Source organism: Neopelma chrysocephalum, unplaced genomic scaffold (genome assembly GCF_003984885.1).
Source record: "Neopelma chrysocephalum unplaced genomic scaffold, ASM398488v2 Primary Assembly neopelma1_125, whole genome shotgun sequence".
Taxonomy (NCBI): domain Eukaryota; kingdom Metazoa; phylum Chordata; class Aves; order Passeriformes; family Pipridae; genus Neopelma; species Neopelma chrysocephalum.
Genome location: NW_020897787.1, coordinates 2,327,912 through 2,355,194, shown reverse-complemented (window position 1 = coordinate 2,355,194; position 27,283 = coordinate 2,327,912). Strand labels below are relative to the sequence as shown.

Below are 27,283 nucleotides of genomic sequence, written 5' to 3'. Positions count from 1 at the left end.
CCAAAACTGACCCAAATCATCCTAAAAACTGACCCAAAACTCTGCATTTATTTGGCATCATTTCGTCTCAAAAACAACATCTCCAATTTAGTTGATTGCTAAAGCCATCATTTTAAAATCATCTCAGGAATCAAAAGGGACTGGAAAACACACAGAAAATCATTATTAATTGGAACCCGATTCCCTCATCTCTGTCCTTGTTTTTCTTGGCTGGAAAACCTGATGATCCCCACTGGCTATTTTTAGGCTGGTTTTCTTCCACAGCTCCTTTCTCCTCGCTGAAACGTCCTGGCATACGTCAGTCACGGCGAACGCGCAGTGCGTCGCGTTAACCCCCAGGCGGCAGCAGCGATTCCCACTCGTTTTTTGGTGGTTTTTTTTTTTTTTTTTTGGTTTGGTGGTGGTTTTTTTGGTTTGCTTTTTGTTTTGTGGTGGTTTTTTTGTATTTTTATTCTGTTTTTTCTTTTAATTTATTTTTGATGTGTTTATTTTCTTTTCATTTTTCTTCAATTTTTTTAGGTTTTTTAATTATTTTTGCTCTGAGGTGGCCATGGCCCTCACATCCAGTGGGGAGGGGGGGGAAAATGGGAGGGGTGAGACCCCTTGGACCCCCAAAATTGGGGGGGTGGGCGTTATCGAGGTCCCCCTTGGCCTCCTCCCCGATTTTGGGGATCCCTACTTACTTTTTCGTAGAGAGTTCCTTGATGTTTTAGGGCCCCTCCCTGACATTTTTGGGGGTTCCCCCCATGTTTTGGGGTCCCCTCTCCCACTTTTGGGGGTCCCTACCCACTTTTGGGGTTCCCCCCTCCTACTTCTGAGGGTCCTCATCCACCTTTATTGGTCCCCACCTATTCTGGGGTCCCTCCCCAACGTTTTGTGGCTCCACCTCCAATTTTTTGGGTCCTTGTGGGTCTTCCCCCCACTTATGCAGGCCCTGCTCCAATTTTTGGGGTCTCCCACCCACTTTTTGGGGTCCTCCCCTCCCATTTTAAGGGTTTGGAGGAGGGGGAGGGAATAAACGGGGGCACCAAAAAGGGTTTTTTTCTCTTTTATTTCAATTTTAATTTCATTTCTTTTTTAGTTTTCTTGGGTTTGATTTTCTTCTTTTTTATTTTTTTCGTTTTATTTTCTTTTATATTTTATTTTTTCTTTTCACCAGAAATCTTGAGGGGGTACCAGCTTGTGTGTGTTTAAATTTGTGGACTCTGGAGTCTTTCCTCAGGCCACTCAGCTGCTTTGCAGTCTGAGCTAGCACCTCCACTGTGCAGGACTTGTGCCATTTAGGTGAGCACCAGCATATCCCACCCACCTTCCCCCTCTTGCTGTGGAACCAGAGGTGCCAACATGGGACCATGGCATGACAGAGAGGCTGTTCCTATGTAATTCACCATTGCACACAGACCAGAAAATAGGTTCAAAGTGTATGCAACATTTTATTGAAAAAATACCAATGTTCTGTACATAAAGTACAACGTAATGGGCTTAATAAAATCTCGAGAGACTTATTGGTTAATACAGGTCTTCTTTTCTTCTTCTCCCTCTAAGGGCATAAAGCACAAAATGAAGCAGCAGGTCCCCTGTACTTGTGCAAGTGCCATCCCATTGCTGTGCGTGCAGCATAGCACCTGTCTCTACACACAGGACTCTAACATGCTCAATGTACTTTGATGGATGGTCTGCAAGAAATTTAAAGCATGAAAGAACTGCCCAGGACTGGTCCTGCAATCCACTGATGATTCAGAATTTATTGTGAGATCTCTGTTCTTCTAAACAGTCTGCATCTGCATATCCAATATTTCTGACAAATAAATACAAAAATAAATAGGGATCTGGCCTCACAGAACCTGAAGTCTCAGAAGCAACACAACCTATAGTAAGCTACATACATAATTTCAACTATATCAACATAATTTATTTAAATCTCTATCAATAAGTGTATTAAAAGTATAAATTCTTATCCAATACTGAGAGTTTAATTCTGGAAATAAATCCAGAAAAAGAAAGCTTTTCAGTCCTCTCTTACAGTTTAGTGTGCTCTTAGAAAATGCTTTATTAGCTGAACTTCAGCAGAAAGTAGCTGCTATATAATGTACTTCTATTCCCCAATCCTAATAGAAAAAGCTTTTTAAATCTTTTTACAGTAACTGGCTTTTATGTCCTACCTTTACATACAGTTACTAAAAATACTGCACATAGCAGTGCTGACTAAAATTAGGTTTAGTGTTAAAACTACATGCACAAATGCTGGAGTCCCAAAGCAGAAACTGAATAATGTGGCAGCTTCACAATTAATTTATGTTGCTAATTGGATGGTGTAACAAATACTGCAATCCCAAAAGATATGTATGTTGCAAATGGAAAGACAATGAGTAGGACTGGATGAGGAGAAAGTTAGGCAAAAACCTTTTTTCTTCTCCATTTAAAACTGGAATGTCACCAAGAAGGTAAATGTAGACCAGTGTTAGAAGCTTCTCAATCAGGAGTAAATGGTGATGACTTCTCGGCCGCCGCCTCTAACCAGTAATACCCTCTCCAGACCCTCAGTCAAGACTTCTAGAAACTCCATGTCTGTTTCAGTAAGTCAAGGACAAAAGAAATATCAAAACCAAAATATGGTGATTAGCCTCTGTATTGGGTTTACGTGGCAATGCTTATGTGAGATGAGACCAGAGGCTGCCCCCACGTCAGACAGAGACAGTTGCATCCAGCTCCAAAACAAACCCACCACGGCCTAAAGCTGAGCCTGTCAGAGATGCTGGTGGCACCAGGTGACAGTCACACTCTCTCCCGTGAATACTGAGCAGTTTTCAGTCACAGTGGCTCAGCCTCTCTAGGGAGGGGTAGAGAAATATGCATTACCCATTACCTTGAGTTTAAAATCTCTCCTGAGCTGCGGCAGATGCGGTTCAAACCCCTTTATTCTAAGATAAATGTTTTTATCCTTTCTGGTGAAACAAGCTGTTACAGCTACTAGTACTATCTAGATTTAGGGGAAAACAACCATTTGGTATGTCATTTTTGACATCTTTTTTTTTGTCACACACTAAATTAATGGTACAAATCAAGGCTGAAGAGCAGCTGTGGACAGCAAACTGTGGCACCAACGATCTCTCTCCAGCTCACAATCCTCAGCTCTGATCTTGCTTAAGGGAATCATGTAAGTATTCCTGTAAAAACCAAAGTACTGTGACTTTGAATTTTTATCTTACCAGAGCCTTGTACTTGGACCTAAGCCCCAAACTCTGACGTGTGAGTATGCCTGAGATATTCCCTTCTCTTTCAGGACCTCCTTTTGACTCAAGTTCAGACACTGCTCTGCCCAGAGCACTGGCTGCTGTGAATGCCTTCTTAAATATCTGCTACATCCACTATTGAGAATTAAATTAAACTTACAAATAAAATCAAGTAAGAATTTAGATAAGACTAAATTCAAACCTTCAAACACGGCTTCCATAGCAACCAGTGGCAACTTTTACTTTAAGCAACTTTAAGCAATTACTACCCTACAAGCCACAAGACAGTACCCTCCACTCAGTGGACACTTCATCATGTACCACAGCTCGACAGTACTGGTGGCAAAATGAATTCAAGAGCACAGATTAAAGAAAGACCTTCTGTGTGGCCCAGGTCTTGCCTGAAAGGATACAGTTTTCATCCCCATCAGTATTCTTTGGAGGACCAGGCATGTTGAGGAGCACAAGTCTGGCATCATGAGATCTATTTACAATAACTTCATTTAGCTTCACTGCTGTGTGCATCCTTCGGACATTAGACTGGTTCCTGTAGAAAAAGCACATTCAGACTCACTGTTAGAAACATGCCTCTGAAAACTGAATTATTAAAAAGGCCCTTAAAAGTATACCTTAAATCTCCTAAAAACACTGTAGAATGTCAACTCAACATACAGTGTTTTTTCACACTTAATGATGAAGATACAAAAGAGATTTTAGAGTTCTTCAGGTACAGCTAGTCTGTCGGTAGGATCTCTGGAGTCGAGTCACCAGTTTACAAAATTACTTCGCTCTTCAAAAAGTGCATTTTATCAAGATGATTTAGTCTTGCATAAGAAGTTAAAGCGCAATTGTAGAAAGGGATGTGCTCTTTGACCGTGGACACCTGTGACTGCAGAGCCTTCCCTTACAGCAGCCCTGTCCAGAACCCCTCGCACTCACAGAAGCACAGGTCACACACCTCTCCATTCTCAGTTCCAGAAAACTCCTTCTCAAAAACATCAGGACTAAGTAGAAGACCGGCACCATTGCACTCCACACTTCCCACGAGCACACTTCCCTCTTTGTGTTGAACAGCAGTTGGCATATCCAGAGAAAGCCTGGCTTACTACGGATTGTAATCACATGGTAGGGAATACAGGATCGCAGCCTACAAAGGGCTGGATGTATGTCTCCTATAGGGCTTTTCTGGAGAGTAATAAGGATGTGACCCTCTCCTTCGGTTGGACACTAATCCACCTCTCTGCCCGGCTATTTACAAGAACACTTTTACCCAGGTATCCTTAAAATCTCAATCATGCTTTCAAACTCGAGTAGACACTTGTTTCAAACGTTATGGGAGAAAAGGGAATAGATGCGTGATCTCATATGCCTCCGCTCCTTAAGAATCCAGGCTAAGAGAGGTAACAGCATTATTTATTCAGAATACATTAACACAAAATAACATCAGTTCTGCAGGAACTGAACTTGAAAGCATCCTTTGGGGATTTCGAGGTAGGGAATGTTTCCTTCTTACAGGAAATCAAACACTATTTTGGTAACATAAAAGGAAATACAATACAGAAATAAACTTATCAAAGGGAGAATTTATTTACAGCTTTGAGGATTTTCCACTTGGGTTTTTTCCTTCATTTTAATATATTAAAAACAAGTATTAGTAGAAACAAATCAAATATGAATCTTGGGTTTCATTAATTCAGTTTTGCATGATATGAAAGTCTTCAGTAACTTCACTGCTCTTCTAAATATTCAGACTTGCAAAGAAATAATTTATATAGCTAGAAAACAGAAGATGCAGTGGGAAGAATCATGTTTATTATACCAACAGCACAATTTACCCGCTGTGAACTATCTTGCTGTTACTTCATGTTCTTATTTAATTTGGAGCAAGGACACCCTCTGTCTTCACATCAGCTTCAGAAAGCCAAAGTATGTTTATAGGAAGTGAGGAAGAAACCAGCAGCAGGAACCACATACTGTCATTAACTATGTACAGTTTTGGAAAGGGAATTGAAAACTGAAGATCTGGTTTTCTCTAAAGCAATATTTTAAATTGTCATCTCCCCAGTGATTCAAAGGTGTAGGCTACAACAAAGGGCTTGCTTAGTGTCCAGAAACTACCAGAAAAAACATCCTAGCAGTAGAGAACTGCTAGGAACTGTGGAAGAAGAGCTTCTCTAAATGAGTAATGTTTCCGTCTGCTTGTGTCATACTCTGCTTAAGAAAACAGGTTCAGACCTGTAATTGTTTTCTATCCGGACTTAGTTCTTGTCAGGACAACTCTTGTAGTTTGTTACAACCTACTTATAATGATTCTTAGCTTAAGTAGCTAATCCTGCTCCCTTTAAAACATTGTTAAGACTGCTCAACTCTAATGCCTTTACTTTTCTTCCATCATTACATACAGTTTTCCTGATTTTAGTTGAGAAAATGAAGTCTTCCCTCTCAACCATCTTAATGTACTTCTAAGTTTAATAACAAACTTACAAGTTTTCCCACTCTCTGAAAGCATGGAAGAGGAAAAAGTACAGGTAGTTAACACCAAATTCAGCAGAATTTCTACAGTATGATTCAGCCTAAAACAGAATTGAATTATGATTTATTAGGAAGAAAAATCTGGAACTCTGCCAAATATGCAAAACTGACTAACTGAACTCTTCATGTAAGATGTAGGACATCAAAGAAGTCATAGGAGATTCAGACATTTTTATACAAAACCAAAATAGACCTTTACTTCTAGCTCCTCATGGGGCACACCTGTGGTAACCGCAGCTGTTGTTACATGTCAGTGCTCCTTCAGCAGCAAGGCTGTCTCAGAGGGTTTTATCACACACGTATTCTATTCCAAGTCACTAATCACCATCTCCACAGCTTCTTCCTTTCTGCCTTAAACATCCACAGTATATATTAGATAGTGAAGTTATCAGACTTTTCGTTTAATTCTGATTAGAACAGTGAAATTATCGATCTGATGTGTTTTACTGAGGTATTTGGGAGATGAGGAAAGTTGTTATAGGACTTAACAGCTCCAATTTGAAATTTGACTATACCAAGTAAAACATTGAGGGATGTGTGCCACATTTAATTGGTTAGAGATTTTTGGGGAGGCTAACTGCTGTCTTTTGAGTAGTCAGGCCTTAATGTTGATTGTGCAAGTCTAAACCAAGGATTATGAAACAGAAGATAATAAAAGCAGAGCACATGTAGAGTTTCGGGAGGTGCAAGGTGTTCACTTAGACAAGACTCACGGCTTAATGCTGATGAGATCTCTAAAGCTTCCCACAGCACTGCCTCGGTTCCGCTTCTCAGCATCACATTTCTCTTTTGTCCAGGTCATCTGGATATTCTCAGGAACTGGGTCCCCCTCATCTTCTTCATCTGAGTAGAGGCTCTCCAGACGTGCTATTGAATGTCTATCCTTTACCAGCTGAGCCTAGAGGGCACATGAACGACAAGGTGAACTCAGAGACTTTATTTTACGCTCTTTGGTTCTCTTCAAGCAATGAAAGGCTTTTTGTTCCATTGTATCTTTTATTTTGTCCAGTCAATTTAGCCTTTAAGACAGCTCTGATACCAGGCATCTGCTCTAGCCAATAATCTTACATACCAAATTGACTTTAAACAGTTTTGATGGGTGTAAGCTGTGCAGAATTTGGACTGACAGAGGCCTGTATCTATACAAGAAAAAGAAGTCAGTCTCACTCACATCATCACATGGTCAGAAACAACAGACAAGTCTGACTCAAAACTGACAACTAAAATAAGCTGGACAAACACATGCAGAAGAGTTAGATCACCTGCACCTTTCATAGCTACACGTCCTATAAGTCCAAACTGGAATCACATCTTCAGCAGGAAAACAGGATATACTACAAAATGAGACAAATACCAGATATCCCATAGAAAGAAAAAAACCAAGAACTACATGCAATTTGGGGAAACAAAAAAGCTACACTAAAAGTATTTCCTTGCATCTTCAGAAAAATAAATTTAAGCAGCAGCTATATAACACACTGCTAGGAAGGAACCTTTGTGTCACTCCCCTCAGCAGCCCAGAGCCAAGAACCACAAATGACATACCTCCCTTTCTCTCTCAGTTTTTGTCAGCCTCATTTGCCTCAGCATCTGAGATCTCTGCTCCATCATAAGAGTTCTCTCATAAGTATATGCTGAGATATCACTATTGTGCTGCAGAAATAAGGACAAATATTGTGCTTGTAATCAAGTGATAGCCAAATATCACCACTTGCATAATAAAGTGAAAAATGGGCTCAATTCCCTTACCATTTCTACCACTTCTACCTCTGCCTCTATTCGGAGTTGATAGAGGAAAGTAGCCAAATCCTTCTTCATCTGGATGCTGTTATCATCCATCTGAGCTACAGTAAAAATTCTCATTTTGCATTTTCTCCAAACCTGGTGAGAGAAAACAAACTCTCAGGATTTGAACCAATAATATTCTGCTCTACAAAACAAACTTTGTAATATATCCACTTGCATTTATCAATACAGGATCTACTACTGGACCTTGTTTCTTTAAACTAATGCACGCAGAAGTAAGTAGGTTCTGACTAGCTGCTTACTTTGTGCTGTTTGAGAAGAAAAGGAAGCAACATCAACATGCCTCCATCATGCACAATCCACCACACATCAATGTTGCCTTCGTTGTAACGCTCATGGTTGCTGGGGTAGAAAGACACATTTTTGGGAACCAGCAGAGCCAGGTGGGCTGCAGTTGTGCAGCGAACAGTTCCTGGCCAAAAGGGGAAGAACACAGTTACTTCCAGTTCTGCAAGAATGATCTATCATTAAAACAAACAAACAAAAAGTTACTCACTGAGCAAATGTCAGCAAACCATAAAAGAAATCACTTAAATAAAGGTTTGTACAGTAAGACTTGCATAGACAGGTTGGTCCAAATGACAAAGCCAGGATAAAGCAAACTCACAGGAACACAAGCCGTATTTCACATTTGAAATCAAATCAGCAATCTCAAAAGCTAAGTATAAGGAGAAATCATCTGCTCTGGGTTAAGTAACTGGACCGTAGGAGAAGGAGAAGGATAGAGACAAGGAGAGTGTTATTCAGTAGTGAAGGACAAGATGAAAGATAGATAATCTCTGTGACAAGACAGAGATTATCAGAGAAACAAATTATAGTTTGCCATGAAACTAGCATCTCTCAAGTCCATAATTTTTTAACCATGAATTTCAGCTGCCGGATTAATCTTTGAGCATCTTTCATAGGTATTTTACCTACAGGAAGTGGCATTTCAAACAGAGCAGTTTTGTGAGAAATTATCTACTTCACCATCAATACTAGAAAAAAAACCAGACTAAACCCCAAAACCAATTTCACAGGGATACTGTTAAAATCCCCTGTGTTTACCATGTGTATAATAAACATCTCTGTTCACAATGTCTGATCACACAGAGCCTTTAAAGCTCACCTATAAATGTCTTCCAAGACCTTGGATCTTCACTTTGTCTCCAGCCATAGGGCCATCCCAACACCACAGTGTTATGCTTCATGCCACCTAGTCCACAGGACTGGATTAAGTGAGCAATTCCTTCTCGAACTTTATTGGCTACAACTACTTGACAAAATCCCTTAACCTTCTCAATTTCCATCATATTCTTAATAGTCTGCAAGAGAGACAAGGAAAAACTTCAGAACCAAAAAACTCCTAGTATTTCCCAGTCACGTGATTGCTATGTAAATTCCTGGTTCACATGTCCATAGGTAATACATATTTCAATGCAAAGTTCCGCTCATCTGCTTTCCTTAATAAAACAAAAGAGAAAATACCCACTAATTGTGTGTAATACTTGTTTAAAATAGAGTTTTCTTCTAAACGTAATCACTTCTAACAGATTAAGATTAGGGTTTTTTCGTTTGTGCCATCATCTCCTATTCACAGTTGTAGTTAGTGATATCTGTGTTACTATCTCACTCTCCATTTTCTAATCCTATAACACTCACCTTTTTTAACCCAAGGCCAATTGACTTCATTTGGATTTCCAGTTTCTGATTACCAAGTAACATGCTGTGTTTATATTAAATTTACAAATATAAGCACCAAATCCACACATCTATCAAGTGTACCCTTCATTTGTTTAAAAACTAAACTTGGTCAACACATGGCCCATGAATTAGTTTTCCTTTTGTAACAATTTTCCTATATAAAATGCCTCTGGGGAAGAAAACAGATCTGCTGATGCTATACAGATGTAAACAGGGCTACGATATCATGTTTACAGAATGAGAGAAATTAAGTAATTTATTAACAAATTTTCAGGACCATCCTTCAATGCTTTTTGGAATAAATTTATCAACACACTGAAAAAGGCAGAGCACATTTGCTAAGTTTGACAGTTACTGAAATGCTACTTGGGATGTTCAGAAAGCTAAAAAGTCCTCTTCCCTCCATTAAGCAGCATGCAGAACTTCCATAGTAATTATTCCTTATAAATTAAGACAGTTACATGCAGTAAGGCTGTTTACACAACATTTGAGCATTGATCTTGCATTCCCAAAGCCATAATTGGCAGCTGAACCATGTTTGCAAGTCCTTTACTGAACGCCTGTAGTACTTCTCAACTAGTCCTATGTTTCATGGAAGCCTTATTAACACGCTTTTTTCCATGTATGATTAGGAAACAAAATTTCGCATTACCTGCCCACTCACCCCTTTCTACTTCAGGAATTTGTTTAACACACTGACCTGTTCAGCAGCCTGCGCTTCTCCATAAGTTTCCAAGAAATTCCCTTGGATCACTGACCCTATGATAGTCAAACCTTTACCAGCTTTCAACTGGGATGCAAATGTTAACAATCTAGGGTATTTTACATGCAAATCTTCGTCAAGTTTCAGAAGCACCAGCAACTGAGGCCTGGAGAAAATAAAAAAGGCAATGTCTTTTTTTAACTAAAGCTTTAACAAAAACACTTGTAAAAAACTGCTTCTCATCACTTATATTGTGCTTGAATATTAACTCTGAAACAATATGTTCTTTCTGTATCTCACAGATTAGAAGAGTTTTACTTAAAATTTTATTTCTCTCGATTAAAAGCAGATGTGAAATATTGTGGGAATTCTGCTACTGCATTGTGTTGACAGTAATGAAACCCATTGATATATCGAGGTTAAGAAGCTTGCATTAGCATTTTATTCACAGGCTTGTTTTTCAAGGCTCTTTTAAGTACTGTTAGAGCACACAATATGTGTTCATACTTTAAGGCTGTTCTCCCAGATCTATCTGGATACTTGTGCCAAGAAAATATTTGTATTCTGTATTCAGAAACCTGGCACATGGAAAACATGAATATTTTCATCCCAACACAGATCCCACCTGCCTTCTGTCCCTTAAGGTGTTGCTACATAGAAATTAAATTATTTCCTGTCTTAAGTTATGGCTGAGCGAGTATAAAAATATCTATAAAACTCTGTCTCGGGTAGATTCCTAGTCCTCTTGTTCAGAACACAGGAGTTGTGTGATGCCCAACCGAGAGGAGGGTTCTTGCCCACTTAATCTGTTTTCAACACATAAAGTCAGAGGGAATAATGTTGGTCACTGCTTCAGTTTCTTGACCTCTGGACCTCTGAACTCACAGACTCCACAGTTTCCCCAGGTTCCACTTCTGAATTCACCAATTTTGAGTCCAACTAAAGATCCAAAGGGCATGAAAGGTCTGCCCATACAGGGCCCATACAGTAGGGCTTGCCAGTGACGAGGCAGCTTACTGCAGAGTCAACTCTTCTTTTTTTAACATTCTGGGCATTTAAATTCATTCATACAGACCAAAAGCATCTTGTTAAGAGTTCAGTTTAATTCCTTAAGTGTAAGTAGATAACCATGACAGTGCATTTTATCAGTCTGAGATGAGTACCTCCAGTTCTTCGTGTGTGGAGGGCCCTCCTCCAGTCTGAGTAAGGCATATCTTGCCGCGCTGAGCGAAAGGCCCCGGATACCATCACCCCACTCCTTCTCTGCACTGTGAAGAACACACAGTTTAGCCAACATGTGGTTCCGTGAGCATTTAACTGCATGCCTACAGTCAGGTTATAGACACACCAGTATCTTAAAATGAGTTTAGTAACATGATACATAGCACACATCGCATGTATATTTATCATTTGTACATGAATGTCTGATGTCACATGAGAAAAATGCAAATGTTTCAGTCAAATACATATGACAACACCACCATTCTGGGCTTAATTTGTAATCAACACTTCACTATGGACGAAGCTTCCCAAGCATATACAAACATCCAGCACTTCAGAATACCTGGTTGAGTCATTAAACCAAATTAATTTATACAGCCATACTACAGCATCCAACATTATCAGTCTCAGGCAACCCTATCTGTAGATTAAGCTTTTCAAGGACTGTTCTTGACAGACCTTTGCACCAGATAAATTGGAATTAGATATTGCCATCAGCTGTTCTGGGCCTGAAGCAATCATGTGCCACAGATAGTAGGAAAATAAACCCCAACTAGTTTTCTGCTTTCTGTGACTCAAGTTTCATCAAGCACCTTTAGAGGTTTAACTACAAAGCACTTCAGGGGCTTTTGTTTAGCACTGATACAGTAAAACAATTAAAAAACATGAACTAATAAGGAATGCCTTCAAGTTATCTCTGTACAGTGCCTTCTCCAAATGTGAACACTAGAGATAATTCATTACAAAATAGATCCAATCTCCCTTCCTACCCATTTTTATCCAGTTAATACTTACCCTTGGTATTCAATGTACTTGTAAATCATGCCTGCAATAAGCATTGCTACCAAAGCATAATACCAAGAAGAAATGAACATCAGTGCCAGGCAAATACTCATGCCTAAAAATGAGAGGGCCCTAAAGAAAAAAGCAAAGGTATTACTAATTAGTGGGGCAGAAAAAACTTAAAAACAAATTACACTCTTGCTCTTTTTTCTTTAAACTGTCTATTCTAAACTGACAGTGAAAGTAAAGATTCCAAGGGATCTCCCCAGTCCCCATTAGTTTTAGTATCCTGCTGTTGAAATTAAACTCTCATGCCATTACACATCTGGGTCTGGTCCACTAAGAATATCGTATCAATGTACTGCCCACTGCCCTCACGGAGAGGGTTCTTCTCAAGGCCTCACTGCAGATTACAGGCTTGGCCTTTTGCTTACCAGTGATAGTATTTGAAGCGAGGCCGCCAGTTTGGAGTTCGCAGAAGTGTCTGTACTGCACATGCCAGATTAACAAAGAGGTAACACATCAAGAAAAACCTGAAAAGCAAAAAAAGTGCAAAACCTTTTAGAACACACATTTAGAGATTCTTCGCACACAATTACAACTAATTTACAGTCAAAATCCAGCTGCTCTGTCACATGTGCCTGTGATTTTTATTAGTCTGGACTATCAGTATAAAGTAGTCAGAACAATTTTTTAATTAGATCAAGTTAGATCTATTCACATCATCAATGCTGTCTTTGCTCTGTGATAAAACTGTTTTCCCAAACCAAATAAAATGTACTAAAAACTTGACTATTCACAGAATACTCCACAGCAGAAACAAATGTATATGAAAAGTCTGAAGTCAGAGGATTCATAGAAATAATGAAAGTGGAACTCAGACTCCAGTAATTTGCTTTACGGTTAAAGCTATGGTTCTGAAAGACAATCAAACTAGCAAAATTCAAAAGAGTATTCTTAATCCCACCCCTCCCTTAACAGCAACCAGCCTGTTTCTTACATTGAGAGAATTGGAGCCACCATGTCAAGTGAAGCAATCAGGATTCCCAGCTCAGCAATCAATGCTGTTAACAGAAGAGCCCATGTCGGTTCACCATTTGCTTTTCCATGACCAAAGATCTGAAAAACAGAAACATTAAGCATATCTGCCAAGTATTTCATAAGGCTGTAATGGAAAAAAAGCAGATTACATTTTTAAAAACAGTAGTAATTTTCCTACATAATTCCTTCTCTAGAGCAAGGAGTCAAGTTATTCTAATGTCCTTTTGTGCTTCATTGAATTAGATATTCAACTTCTTGATAAAATTACCACATAACATCTAATCAAACTCCTTAACAGTATTCCTAGTTTTTAACAAAAGAAGAAAAGCATCAAAATGAAAAAAAATTGACCCTCACTTCAGTGCTGGGCAAACTAGGGAAAACAAATCTGATTTCCAAGAGCATAAAGTCAAGCAGCTGGTTAGGCAGTATGTACAGAATGCGTTTTTAAGATGTACGAACCCACAGGAAAGGGATGATGTTGTCCTTGGCTATGGCTTGCAGCAGCCGGGGGGCTCCAGTGAGGCTCTGCAGACCTGCCCCACAGGTGGAGAAGAAGGATCCTATCACAATGACCCACGGTGAGGGCCATGACAGGGTACCCACCACCAAGTTCTTGTTCACCGCATCACCATACCTGCAGAGAGGGACAGGGAGCATTCAGCTGAGACTCAGGTTTGGCTTTTTGGGTCAGTTTTAAGATGTCATATAAATATTATTAAATACTATTAAATACTATTTTCTTGATCAGGAAAAATAGAAAGTAGTAAACAAACTGAGTTACTTTTGAGACACATATAGGAAGTGTCTGCAGCCTGATTCCAACAGTTTGAAAACTTTCTTTTCATTATATATATTTTAAAATTCTTGTATTATCACCACATTATTTCTCACTTTCACCTAGAGAAATGCAAGAATTAAGACACAGGATGGAAAATCTGAGGAAACCACACCAGAAAACATCAAATCAAATACATGTAGATTCCCAAAACATTGATTACAATTTACATACAAATATGGTTTTAAAAGGCACCCATAAGTAAAAGCCAAAAAAAACTAAGGGCAGGGAGATTTGTAGGGGGAAGGAGGAGGCAAGATGGAAAAGAACACTTACTCTGCAAAAAAGAAAAAGAAATTAAAGCAGTACAACTTACTTATCTCTCAGGACAACACCTTCTATGCAGGCTCCAAATAATAATACACAACTGAAGTCTTGAGGACAGTGTGCGCTAAGGAAGTAAGATTTCTTAAGATGTGGCAGAAGAAAACCTCCATAGAAAGTGTCATGGAAAGGAGAGTACGTGCCTCCGTCCCACAGCATTTGCACTGCAGCACCTCCACAAGTACATCATACAGCTGTGAGCAAATTAATGTCTCACAGCTCACAAAAAGTTTCTTATGTTAAAGTAACAAAGTTGTTCTTCTAAGTTTCAGTTTTTTAAAACAGTTTTAAATGTTCTGATAAAGGAAACAAAATCAAATGAAGCATTTTTATACTAAAATGTCAATTTAATCTTCTGCTAGTATAGAAGCTGATATTAAAACTATCTTTCTTTTCTCCCTCCTTTCCCTGTGTCTGAAGATATTTTGAACATACAGCAACCTGTTACCTTGCATATTCCTATCTGTGGCCTCTGATAGCATTCACATCACCAGTAGGTCTTTGACTATGAGGTTTGTTAGTAAACTGTACTGCTTCTGCACTGTGCAGGACAAAATACCTCAGGTTTTTTGGATCTGGCAATCCATAAAGTTTTTGATCTTGTGAATTAAGTTCACATGAATGGTTAAATCCTAAGTTCTACCCCTGACATGCAACTGTAAATTACAAAGTGTAATAAAAGGGGAAACGTGGCTCCCTCCTAAAAACCACGGTGTGAGACTCCCACAGGGTGGCGTATGAAACCGACACATCAGTTACTGAGTCAGTTCGAAACTGCCAACAGAGTTGGGCGTTATCTGTGACCTGGTTTAATATTTATTATGTTCACAGGAAATGCTGACTTCTTCGTACAGGGCCAGTTCCCAAAATAACTGGGGAAGGCTGTGCTCCTAAGAAGCTGGGACAAGCAAGCTGGGATCCTGATTTACAGTTAGGCAAGGTTTGGCAAAAAACAGGAATGGAACAGCAGAATTTCCAGGAAAGTCACCATCTCAGCCAGCTGCCCTTTGGGTGGGATTTATTCAGAAAGCTCTTTTGACTTTCCTTTTTTTCTTTTTACTCTCTTATGTTGAAAAATTGTCATTTAGGACATCAAGAGTTAGATGAAGCTGAAAGACCTTGGTTTAATCTCTTTAGCAGGAGAACAGAGATGAAGACAGTCTTTCCTAAGCAAAGCCCTTGTGGTTCTAAGCCCAAGAGCTGAAAAAAACCTCGGAAACGTCTAGTTTCATTTCTAACTCCAGTTTATCTTGTCCTAAAATGTTCAAGACAACCTATACTCCTTAAAGTCACTTCAAATAAAAGGCCTGAAAAGCTGTAGATCACTGTGTAGCAAAGAACAGCAATGGAAATGCAAAACAACAGAACCCACCACAAAAAGCGGGACGGAAAATAACAGGTTAATAATTCCAATGCTTTCAGCCTAATGGACTGTTGTTTTGTTGTTTGGGGTTTTTTTTTTTCTGCAAGTCATACTCACACTGATAATTTGGTGACCTGAACGCATATACACTGTAGCAGCACTCTACTAATTATAAAAGGATACAGACTAGTGATGTGGTGACAATGGCAAGAATTGTTCCAACGGGAATGGATTTCTGTGCATCTTTGAGGTCCCCTGATCTGTTTGAACCAGCCATGATACCTGAAAGTACATTTGGATGTAAGATCACAGGGCAGGAAGAAGCTCAAAGCCTCATGATGCCCTCTTATCCCAGCATTCTCACCAGTCACTGAAGGGAAGAAGATGCCAACCAGCACCATGAAGGAAGTAGCAATATCTGAAAGCACGTACAGGTGCAGGTTGTTTTTCTGGCCTGCTACATCAACAGATGGGTGATGTGCTTTCTCTAGGATCTCTCCTTTCTCCAAATAATTGCTCCATAAGTTGTCTTCAAGGTTATTATCACACCACAGAAAAGAAAAGCACATTTCAGTTCAAACTCATTATATTTTGTTCTCATTGTAATGGGTCTACAACTGAGGATTACAAATGCAGTTCAGTGATCAACACAAATGAAGACGTATACAAGTTACATGAAAGAAAATTTATACTGCGTGTTTTCAAAGGAATCTGTATCAAAAAAACACAAATATGTATCAATAGCCTACTGAAGTCTAAGCAACTTATCCTTTATTATTACTAAATGTAACATTCTTTTAACTTCATACCTATTTTAACCCAAGGAAATACTGAATATATTTACGAACCGCCATACCACACACAGTAGCTCAGAGAATGCAAAGCAGCAATATTGAGCAGCTCTCTAGACAGGAACGGATTTGCTCTTCAGTCAGTGAAAGAATTACACAATTGCACGTTTGGCATTTTAGAAACTAGAATGCTGGTTTCTGTGAAAATGGGAACCTTCAGCATTCAGCACCTGCACAAAGCAGCTGTTCCCTGGAGATTTTTTCAATAATGAACACTTTTCAATGATATTATATTCAAGAGTGGGCAAAGCAGGAGACATACTATTTCTATACAAGTACTCTTATCTTTCAGGACATAATCTTAATGTCTAAATGGAGAGTTGTCACTATGCAGACTTCTGAAAAATTTTAATAACTTACTCATGTTAGTATAATTTATAATTATAGCTGACTTCCTGATGAAATTATGAGATGTACAAGGCAAATTTAATCAATTTTACAGCAGACAAGTACTGTATCAGGACAAAAGTGCCCTCTCCTCTTTTTAAAGATTATAAGATTTGGGGTTTTTTTATTGAAGATAATTTTCTTCAATGTCATTACATTTCTTCAGTCCCTCTTTCTTAACCAGCAGGGAAGAGTTCAACCCGTTTCAATTCCTCAGCATGCCTCCTCTTTAAGGGAAAAAAAATATTCTACTATACCTATTAAAATGCCACTAGCAGCTCCCGGAATTCCTGCTATCTCAGAGACATTATTCATTAGGAAATATTCATCGCAGTGTTCTTCAGTTAAGTTTGTAGTGTGGCAGAAAAGCTCCCAAAGCTTAGAGGCCACAGTTATGTTATCCTTAACTATGGTTTTGGCACAAACATCAAAGTGATCTCTTGACAAAGTCCTGTTGCCCAACATGCAAATCCTGGAAGGGAAACATGAACACCAGGGTTATTGTATGTTACCAGGAAAATTAAATCCACCCTTCCCCATAGTTCTTTCATATCGTGGAAGCTTCAAGTTACTCTAGTCTGCTACATCATTTCTTACCTTCAAAAGGATGGTGGTAGCAGGACAAAGACTGTCTGTTCCCTTTAAGGGTCAGAGGTATAAAGCTACTTTTTCAACAGTTTTGGGAGAGGTATAAAAAGCTACATCAATGTGATTTATTGAATTTGGTCAATTTACCTTAAACAATGAAAAGAGAAGATTAGGCCGCTTAAGTTGTGGGGGTTTTGCGTTTTTTGTTTGTTCGTTTGGGTTTTTTTTGGTGTGTTGGCTTTTTTTTGGGGGGGAGGGCATTTTTTGTTAAAAGAACTACTAAAGGGGAAGAAATTTAAAAAGCACTAGAATGCAAATTATTTAAATATATTTGGAATCTCATTATCCCAGTTTCTGTATAGTAGCACTTGAATGACCCTTGACATTTTAGCTTCACAATTAGGAACATACATTTCAATCACAATAAGTAAGGGTCTTCTTGCCAGAAGATACTGTGCATAACTGCTAAAATCCTCCAGTGCTTGTTGTATTTCACCTCACCATAAACATCACTTATTTCAGCACTGAAAAAATTTTAATCTACTTCTCCAAAGACAGTTCCACAAGACACAGTGATCCAACATAACAGCTTGCTGCTGCCAGAAGTTCATTCAGTTTCTCTTTCCAGTGTCAGAAAACACCCACAGGAAAAGAAAAAAGTTTCTTCCATTTTAGTACGTTTAATTGTTTCACAGGTCTTACCGATCACTGAAGCCAGCAAAATAAAAGAGACAGGGCCACTTTTGCAGGCCCATGAACTGTAACTTCAGAGAAGCCTTCCCCTCCAGAATTAAAAATAAATACACTATCTACTGACTTGAAAAAAAAAAAAAAAAGAATACAGCTGAAGGAAGAAAGATAGGGAAAACATGCAAGAATAATCCAAGAGATAATGAGGGGGAGGCAGAGACACTGTTTTACTTTTACTGATGTAAACCTTCACTGTTTTAAAACACTATAATCATTGGGCCCTAAATATCCAAAGGGAGCACTTGAGCGTTGCAAGTATTTAGTTATGGTCACAGCACTTTCAAAGGTGAATAATTATACAGATTCAACTCCTCTATTTCCTTTCTATTCATCTCTTGTCAGCAGTATCAGAAAACACTGTTTGCATTCCTGGTAAACACGTTTCCACATTATTGCTGCTCCAGCTCTGAATTTAAGAAGCTGTATTTCATGTTTAACTGCCGTCATGCCAAGGAGCATATGGCTGTGTGCAGAGCAGGGCTCCTCATGTGGCAGACCAGCCTGCTCCCAGACCAGGGCCTGACCATGGCCTCACATTCCTAAGAGGTGCCCTGTTTCTCACAGCTAAAAATGTTGGAAGTAATTCACAAAAGAGGTAGCTTTAACAATGTATTAGGCACAAGCTGTAAGTAACCCACCATTAAACCCCAACTTCCAGACCCATAGGCAAAGCTATACCCACATCCAGAAATGCTACTCACGGAAATTCAGGTGGATCAAAGATGGACTTGATAGCTCCAGCATAAATAGACAGTATGGATATTACTACGCAGGCCAAGAAGAGGGAAGCAAATTTGTTTACATATTTGACACCTACAAAGACCACCACTGCCATTAAGATGAGGAATACAGTGCCATACACCCTCATGTTATTTAGCATGGCACTGGAAGCATCGTGGGCACCGGATGGATGAAAAATTGCTGCTTGTGGCACAATATATGTCTGAAATGAGAAAGCAAAAGCAAGCTGAAGAAACATTGAAAGAGAATTCTGTCCGGGATCATGTACCTATACTGGCATCGTAAATCACTTTCCATTTTACAACATGCTCTTCACTGGGAATCTTCATCTTGGCAGGAAAAGTCAAGAGATAACAGCCCATTCTACGTCAGTAGAACAACTGAGCCAACTTTATCAATCATGAGCACGAGTCTTGGATTAAGTCATACTTCCACCTGTGTTGTCAGAAGAGCTTCCTGTCTGGACACCCACAGAGCATGCAGCTTCCAAAGGGAAGCACTAATGGTACAGAATTGGACACCACGAAACTGGAGACCCTCTAGTCTCTTCCTGTAAATGTGTACACAAATATGGGACAAGAATACTGGGGTACTTTCTATATGTTATTTGTCTTTAAAGCAGGACTACTCCGGTACTACTCACCAATAAAATCTCAATGGCACCAAGGATATACATTGCTCCCGCAAATGTTGTTCCCAAATAGAAGCACAGCCCTACAGCTCCACCAAACTCTGGCCCCAATGATCTAGATATCATGAAATAGGAGCCACCAGCTATGAAACAAGAAAAGTAAGAGTAAAATTGTGATTTATTAAGTTTTTAAATATTCAGAACAAGAATACAACAGATTTTTATACTGTGTATCTGCTATTTTGAGATTCAATTAAGTATGTGTTTTGTTAGCACAGAGGTAAAAATCAAATAAGCTAATCTTTAGCCTTATTGACACTAAGAAGAAATACTAGATAGGAATTCTGGCTTTGTATCCTGGATTAAGCAATTTTTTCTGGAATAAAACCATGTTAACAGCTTATAGCAACTCAGGTTTTGGGGTTTTTTTCTTTTTTTAGCACAAATGAGATTCGCTAACTACACTTACCTGGAACAACACCATTTGTGGCAATAGCACTCATTGATATGGTTGTCAACATAGTCTAGGGAAAACAGGGAAAAGGAAGCAATTATGTCAACAACATTTTTTAAAACATAACTTATTTCTTGATAAAATAAAGCTGCCACTGCATAGAGGATACATTATTTCTATTTATTCTGCCTGTCATTATCTAAAAGAAAAAAAAACAAGGGCAGGAGGAATTTAATCATCGAGCTGTTGAGACTTCTGTTTGAGGGATGGCCACTGCTTTATCAGGTCAAACAGTGGGTGTCTGCAGACAAAGCAAGAGAGCGCAGGTGTCCCTCCATCTGCAGAACTGCAATTCCAACAAGGGCTAGTTCAGCAAAGCAGGCAGCCACCACCTGGGACTGGCATGGAAAACAGTTGTGTGCTGAAGAAACACAATTTATAAGACTGTATCTACATTGGATAAAGTTTGTCGGTTTAGAAGTACTAGCAAAAAAAAAAAAATCCCACGGCTATGAACATCAGGGAAGTGTGTCTGGCAAAAATCTGGCTTCTCTTTCCACAAGCATCTACAGTGCTGCCCCTCCAAGTTTCTCAATAGTTTCACAGAGGTTATGTCACATGCATTATTCTACCTAAATACTTACACAACAGCAGCAAAGCAATACAATCAGGAAAGACTGAAGGACTCCAGCCATTCCCACCATCCAAGTCAGTCGAAGGAAGAGAATAACCCCAAAGATATTCTGCATGCATGGTAAATACACCCCCATCAGGGTGCCCATGCTGGGTGACTGAAAAAAAAAAAGTTTATGTTCATTAACTGAAATTATTCAAAGCACAGATAACCAAGAAAGCCTAGAAGTTCAGTTTTTTAAATGGTAGAAACCTGGGAAACATAAGGTAGACACACTCAAATACTGTTGTGCTGGACTTCCACAAAACACAAAGCAAATTCCAAAATCATGAATTTTTGAGCAAAATCCTGACCCTATCACATCTTCACATTTTAAGTAATTACCCTTTAGCATTTAACACCAATTACTAACAACAAAAAATATATTTATTTGTTTTATTGTAGATCCACAGATATTCAAGTATGAAACCTGTCAAATGCTGCAGATTCTGAGTAAGACTGATCCTACCCTACTCCCCAGTTTATAAATTAGTTCCATGGAAAACACACTTTTACGATGCTACAACTAGAAAATATTTGGAAGCAATCTGGAGACATGCATAATGTATTTTCTTCCATTTTATGTATTCCATGTAAAACTAATAGTTCTGCCTTTTCTTATGTTTAATGTCAGCATTAGACTCTGAATTATTTTTGACAGCAACTGAGAAAATACAGGTTAGTTACGTGACTTCACAGGAAGTGAATGGATGGCATTCAACATAGCATCCTGCAGAATTCTCCTTTGCCCAAATAGTTATTGTCAAAGGATAGTCAGATCCAAAATACTGACATCACAGTGCCACTGGTAAGGGCTTCATTTCAAGGAATAAAAAAGTGTTTGCCACATTGGCACACTGGCACCATCAGCATTTCAGAGTCCCAAATCTCTGTGGCTTCCTGCCAAGATATTTCATTACTTCTGCCTTCTGAGGTTTTCATTTGCATTTAAAATTATATTGAATTCTATAACATAGGGGGAGTGGAGTCTAACTTCTAAAAGGCTCATCCCTTTTTATACTCCCTTCTATAAACCTGAATTACAAAATATATTATAGATAGACAACATTTAAAGAAACTCTTGAACAATCATTTAAATGATAAGGATATTAAAGGGAGGTGACAGCACTTATTCAAATTTGACTCCACACAGCATTAGCTAAATGCAAAAACAAACAGGTCACATGTACCTTTTTAAACAAATAATTACTATTGCTTTGGATTAATGACTAAAGACATGCACATTACTCTTAAAGTGATAAAATGGCTGTCAAAACCTTTACCTAGGGTAAGTCAATAGTGTATTCAGTACACAAAGCAAAATCCTAGAAGAATTAAATGTTTATAAGATCATCAGGTCAAAATAAGAAGCCTAGGAATTTAGTGCTTCGACTTGCAATGACATGTTACAATTCAGAATTTTCTCGTCTGCATTAGGAATCTGCCCTGACAGAGATGAAAGAAAACTGTGCCCAAGAGCATGATCTGTATCATTCTTTGTTAGAAATGCCAGGAATTGCTGACTGAATTTTTTTAAGTCAGCTTTGAATTCCTTGTGTGACTAAAGCTAAAACAGATCAACCTCATACACACTACAACTCGTGTGAACCTCCTGAAGTAAAGCAGGCAACAGAATCACGTGTTGAGGGTTTGCAATGAAGTAACCCTATGAGACCTACCAACATGGGGCCAGACCTGTTCTTCAGCTGTTCCAGTGCCATAGTACACAAGAAAAAAATTCCCTAAACCATAACCTGCCATTGTATAAAAATTACCATCCTTAAAGAACTAATCTGATCAGCTTTATCAGGATTATGTATAAAGACAAAAGGAATTGTTGTCTTCTGATAGTAACAGAAAGGACACTTGTATGTAAGTGTCCTGATCAGGGCAAAGTAAGGATTTTTTTACTGTTGAGTTGCTCCAGTGCTGTTGTGGAGGAGAATCTTCACAGGGTATTATTTATAGTGTACCTGTTTCCTCAAGGATGGGGAGGTTTAGATACTTCTGATTCCAACACCTTCATCTGATTCACACTGTGTCTTCAACTGCATAAACATTAACTGAGAAATGACTAAATATTGCTAGGCACTGGCAGATTTTGCCCAGCACAGGGGCTTCCCATTCTTACATTAATGCACGCTTTGCCTCTCAAGAACACATTCCACATAATTTTATCATCTATCTGACCATTCATCCGTCAGTCCCTCCTCTCACATCATCTCTGAACGCAGCAGCCAGCATCACGTGAATTTATCAGATGTGTGGGTATGTCAGAGATAAAGGACTTAAACATTTTGTCAAAACTGGCATCTGAGAAAAGGAAAGAAACCTGTTGCTCCTACACAGAAGAAGCAATTCTATGTATTCTACATGACAGTCTTCCAAACAATGAAGCAGGTGACTTTTCAGCCTACCCTTCACACACTTCCCAACACCTGCTTCCTTTGCATAAGAATTCACTTTAGCTCAGCTCTTTCCTCTTTTCTGCCCTATGTCCCTGCAGCTTTGCTCCACTGTTCCATTATCTTCTCCCTCTCTCTCTTAAGTGACCTCTTACACCTATCAAGTTACAAGCCCACTTCAGCCACAGAGGAAGAGAAATTGTGCATTAGTTGTATAGTTGTGAGACCACTGAAGAGCAGAGCAGCCTAGGAAATGCCTAAGTGTCAGCCCACAGCCAAAACCCAAGCCACAGTATTACTAAGTGTATCTTGGGCATAAAAGTTTAGTCTAGATTGTCTTACCCTGTGGCAAAAAAATAATTGTAAGAAAGAATGATCCACAACTGCTACTTGAACCAGCTTGTTCACAGAAATATTTAACACCAGTAATCTGCAGTGACTTGACCCTTTTTTATAGCATCTGACCACCACTAAGTGATACTAAACCAGTGCTGAAGACTAAACGGAATACAACCTGAAACAAGAAGGGTATTATTATGTTCAGCCTCAACAGCAACCAAATGAAAAAATATAACACCTCATGCTGAATAAAGGAAATAAAACACAGAGACGTTTTGAAGAACACTTGTTTTAGAACAACCAAGAAGGGATAGAAAAATCTCGAAAACAGTCGCTATTTCAGCGATGCAGATCATGTTTCTGTTCACTCTCATCAGCTGCAGACACATAATTTATATAAATATTGATCTGAGTCTGAAGGACACTATTTCCTTTGTGCCAGTATGATAGGTTATTAAAGCACTTGGCTGCAGGGCTCAGGGACATTGATCAGCAATGACAGCTCTTATAGTTGCTCTGTAGCATGAAGACAGACAGCACAGAAATTAACTGCCTTATTAAATATACATGGACTAAAATAGTTGATCTAATTTTTTCCATCATGAGAAGGGGATATTTCTGTAGCACTGTGACTATTAAGTGCTTTATTATATGACTGTATTTAGAAAAGAAAAAGCAACCCCATTTCTACCTTAATTACATGGAGTTGTGTCAATTGTACCTGATGTGTACCTAACACAGAATGCTACTATCAAAACTATTTAGTGGGGATGCTGAAACAGGATAATATGTTCATATCAAGATGTTTTGCACTGAAATGAAATGAATTTAAAAGGATCTGATTTGGTGGGCGGGGGTGTGCTAGGTCACTGAAAGGTATTCACTGAGAGACCTGTCTTACCTGCTCAGAGAATTACAAACACTTAGTGAAAGGATTGCTTTCCTCAGTTCACTTCTGAATATCAGATCTACAACCTGCTCATCAGCCTTGCTCCAGTTCTTGTCTATGAGATGCCAATTCCAGTGAGTGACAGGCAGGTTGCTCTTTGTCACACTGGCTGGGTACATGTTTGCTGAGCACATCCAGTACAGGATTTAGCAATAGGCAGATTCACAATGCTGGCCCTTACACAGACCTGCTGAGGGGCTAGGTGGACTACCACACTTCTGTACTCATGCTCAAATGGGAAGGATTAAGTAACAGCAGCACAGTGATTTATACTTTGAAGATGATTAAAACGAAATGTGTAGAAAAATCCCATTTGCACAGTTTCTGAACACCTTCAATCCATAGCCTTGTAGTTACTGCTTTTGAATTTTCTAGGTGTAATGGTTGTAATTATTGGCCAAGTTAATATTCAATTGTCTTATATTCTGCAAGATGTTTAAAATTTTATATTGCTCATGGCAATATAAACTGTCGTTATGATATTGCAGCTGATGTAATTTATCCCAGAGACAGACATGGAGGCTAAGACTCCCTTAAGGACACTGCAGTGTTTACACAGGAAATACTGAGATATTAATGCAGGATGATACTGTCACTTTTGGAGTGGTTACCAAACCCATTTACAGAAAACATCTGAGAAGTCTGCAAAAACACATTTTTGGGACATGGGAAAACATAATTCAGGACAACCCAGTTATTAAGCCCAAACTCTATTCTGCCCTAGAAGCAAAGCTTTAACAAGGACAACAGTCTTTTTTTTATGGCAGTAAACAGCTTGAAAATACACAAGCACTTATAGAAATCATATCTAGATGTAAAAATATTAACACCACACTTTTTTAATGTCAACTTATAGTACCAGAATGCAGTTCTTGCACCCAGATGACCTTCGTTCTGTCTTGTGATGATATTGACCACAATACTGCAGCACTTTAGTGCATGTGGTGTTGGACGAAATTGAATTTTAAGCTTCATGCTGACTAAACAACTTTGTTAACCCCAGTGTAAAACTGTGCAGAGTAAGGAGCTGGAGCGTGAGCAAGGGTGTTCAGCATGGGGTAACATGCATGTTCTGTGAGAACACTGCTGATTTTCAACACTATCACTGCCATCTCTTTCTGAAATGGCTCAGACTTTGACAGGGCAGTGCTATTAGATCTGCAGAATTCAAGTGCTATCTTAGCTTTCTGAAAACCTTTCTTTTGAAAGAATTTACAAGCAAACTGACAGGCCTGCAAGAGCCATAAAATGCAACCACACCACTTGCAGGTGTAGCATTAACCAAAACACCTGCAGAGGGATTGCCAGAGGAGAAGAGGAGCAGTTAAATACTCCCTTCCTGATAGAAATCTAACTACCAACAATCAAGCCTCAACTGCTATTTAGTCATTACAAGGCTGGCCCAAATGGGCAAACCATCTAAATGCAGATCCTTTGGGGCAGAATTCAGTTGCCTAAGTGCCTAACACCAGAATGACTCCTGAGCTGCCCCAGGGTGTTCAATCTGACCTCCACCCAGCACTGTAGAAGGGTGTTGCCTCCTTCAAATCCTGTGTCATACCTACCAGGCTTGTAGAGATGTGTTAGATAGCACCGGACAGCTAAAACAGCACTAGGAAGAAGCTGGGGGGGAGGGGAGATGTTTTGTTGTTTATTCATATCCCCTTCTTATCTAAATCCACACCAAGTGAAGGGAATTGCACTGTAGTGTGCAGTGCTTAACCACTACATCTGCCCCAATTCTTTGGTAACCTCTGGTTCCCTACAGAGTTCTATGTCATTTCTTTGCAACACTGTCATGGCTCCTAACAGAGGTAATGAAAAAGCAGAAAGCAGCACAGCTCCCCAGAAATCACATAAGGAATCATCCCATTCATCAGCTGGCCATGGAGAGAATCTTTACTTACTTTTGATACTTTCTTCTTCGATCCATCAGTACTTTCTGCTTCTTCATGTTCCTTAACACCTTGGGTAAGATTTGTGTAATTGACCAACTTGCCAAGGAGAGATGACACTTTTGGTCGTATATCAAGTTCTTCCTGTGGAAAAAGACAACTACTCAACTTCTCCAGTTCACAGCATTTATGAAGAGAGACTGGGGTCCTGCCTTCCTTGGAATGCCTGAGGCTACCAGGGAACACACCAGGAAAATCATCCAGGGAATGACAGACTATTTCATTGTGCCTGAACCACTGATTAGAGGATTTAATTTTCTGAAAGGATGGCAACTCTGACAGCAAAAGGCTATACCAAAAGGTCTGCACTGCATCCTTCTCCTTAGGTGCTAAAAAGCATAATTACAGCAATAAAGAAGTCTGAGCCTTGGCACTGTAAGAAAATGAATGTGTACCTTGCATGTATCTCTAATGTCAACTGACATCAACAGACATACTTTTAAAAAGGTCAAGTTGCCAAACAAAGCAGAGGGATCAAATCAAGGGGAAAAAAGAACCAGAACAAAATCATTCCCTTCCCCCTTTTCTTTGAAATTAAAACCTCTTACATGTCTGCACAGTAAGTAACACATGGTAAAGAGAAACAACTTTCCACACAGGAAAAACTGATTGAGAAAAACTTTGCTGTCTGCAGTTTTATCATATGTTTAGGTATCACCATGGACAGTTTCTGGCAGGTTTGTTACTGTTATATGCTTTGCACCTGATGCAGAAACTGATGCCAAATGGGATCATCCCTAAGGGGATGCCATGAGCCAAGCACCCCTTTTCTTACTTCTTCCTCTGATCTGACCTGAAGTAGTTCACATCTTTAAAAACCTGGTTACAATTCCTCACAGAAAGAGGTTAAGACAGTATGTGTCTCCTGTTCAGTCAGCTGAGCAGCATGGCCTCTAGGATGCTCCTCCCACTATTTAGTCCCACAGAAGAGCCTGCAAACCTGGTGTGGTCCTGTGCTATCGCTTATGGCAAAGGCAGGCACGTGAGTAAGCAGCAGCCTGCCTCAAGTACCCAACTCTCCACAACCTACAAG

The 27,283-nt window shown here is 39.2% G+C and overlaps 1 protein-coding gene across 5 annotated transcripts in view; it reads right to left on the bottom strand.

The window, feature by feature from the left end:
* Positions 1-1,409: 1,409 nt before the first annotated feature.
* SLC12A4 (solute carrier family 12 member 4) overlaps positions 1,410-27,283 on the bottom strand; it is a 46,805-nt gene continuing 20,931 nt past the window's right edge. For 3 of the 5 annotated variants that reach the window (XM_027698179.1, XM_027698184.1, XM_027698181.1), the window contains 23 exons: positions 26,203-26,334; positions 20,574-20,720; positions 19,945-19,999; positions 19,488-19,618; positions 18,805-19,046; positions 17,023-17,237; positions 15,892-16,056; positions 15,711-15,809; positions 14,157-14,214; positions 13,465-13,639; positions 12,962-13,080; positions 12,396-12,494; positions 11,974-12,093; positions 11,121-11,225; positions 9,955-10,123; positions 8,680-8,875; positions 7,814-7,983; positions 7,515-7,646; positions 7,311-7,418; positions 6,479-6,663; positions 5,718-5,732; positions 3,647-3,780; positions 1,410-2,568 (listed from right to left, as the gene is read on the bottom strand). In XM_027698179.1, the coding sequence (XP_027553980.1) occupies positions 2,477-2,568; positions 3,647-3,780; positions 5,718-5,732; positions 6,479-6,663; positions 7,311-7,418; positions 7,515-7,646; positions 7,814-7,983; positions 8,680-8,875; positions 9,955-10,123; positions 11,121-11,225; positions 11,974-12,093; positions 12,396-12,494; positions 12,962-13,080; positions 13,465-13,639; positions 14,157-14,214; positions 15,711-15,809; positions 15,892-16,056; positions 17,023-17,237; positions 18,805-19,046; positions 19,488-19,618; positions 19,945-19,999; positions 20,574-20,720; positions 26,203-26,334 (3,063 nt within the window). In that variant the 3' untranslated portion in view covers positions 1,410-2,476. The remainder of the gene's footprint in view (positions 2,569-3,646; positions 3,781-5,717; positions 5,733-6,478; positions 6,664-7,310; positions 7,419-7,514; positions 7,647-7,813; positions 7,984-8,679; positions 8,876-9,954; positions 10,124-11,120; positions 11,226-11,973; positions 12,094-12,395; positions 12,495-12,961; positions 13,081-13,464; positions 13,640-14,156; positions 14,215-15,710; positions 15,810-15,891; positions 16,057-17,022; positions 17,238-18,804; positions 19,047-19,487; positions 19,619-19,944; positions 20,000-20,573; positions 20,721-26,202; positions 26,335-27,283) is intronic. The other 2 variants (XM_027698180.1, XM_027698182.1) reach the window with 1 other exon arrangement.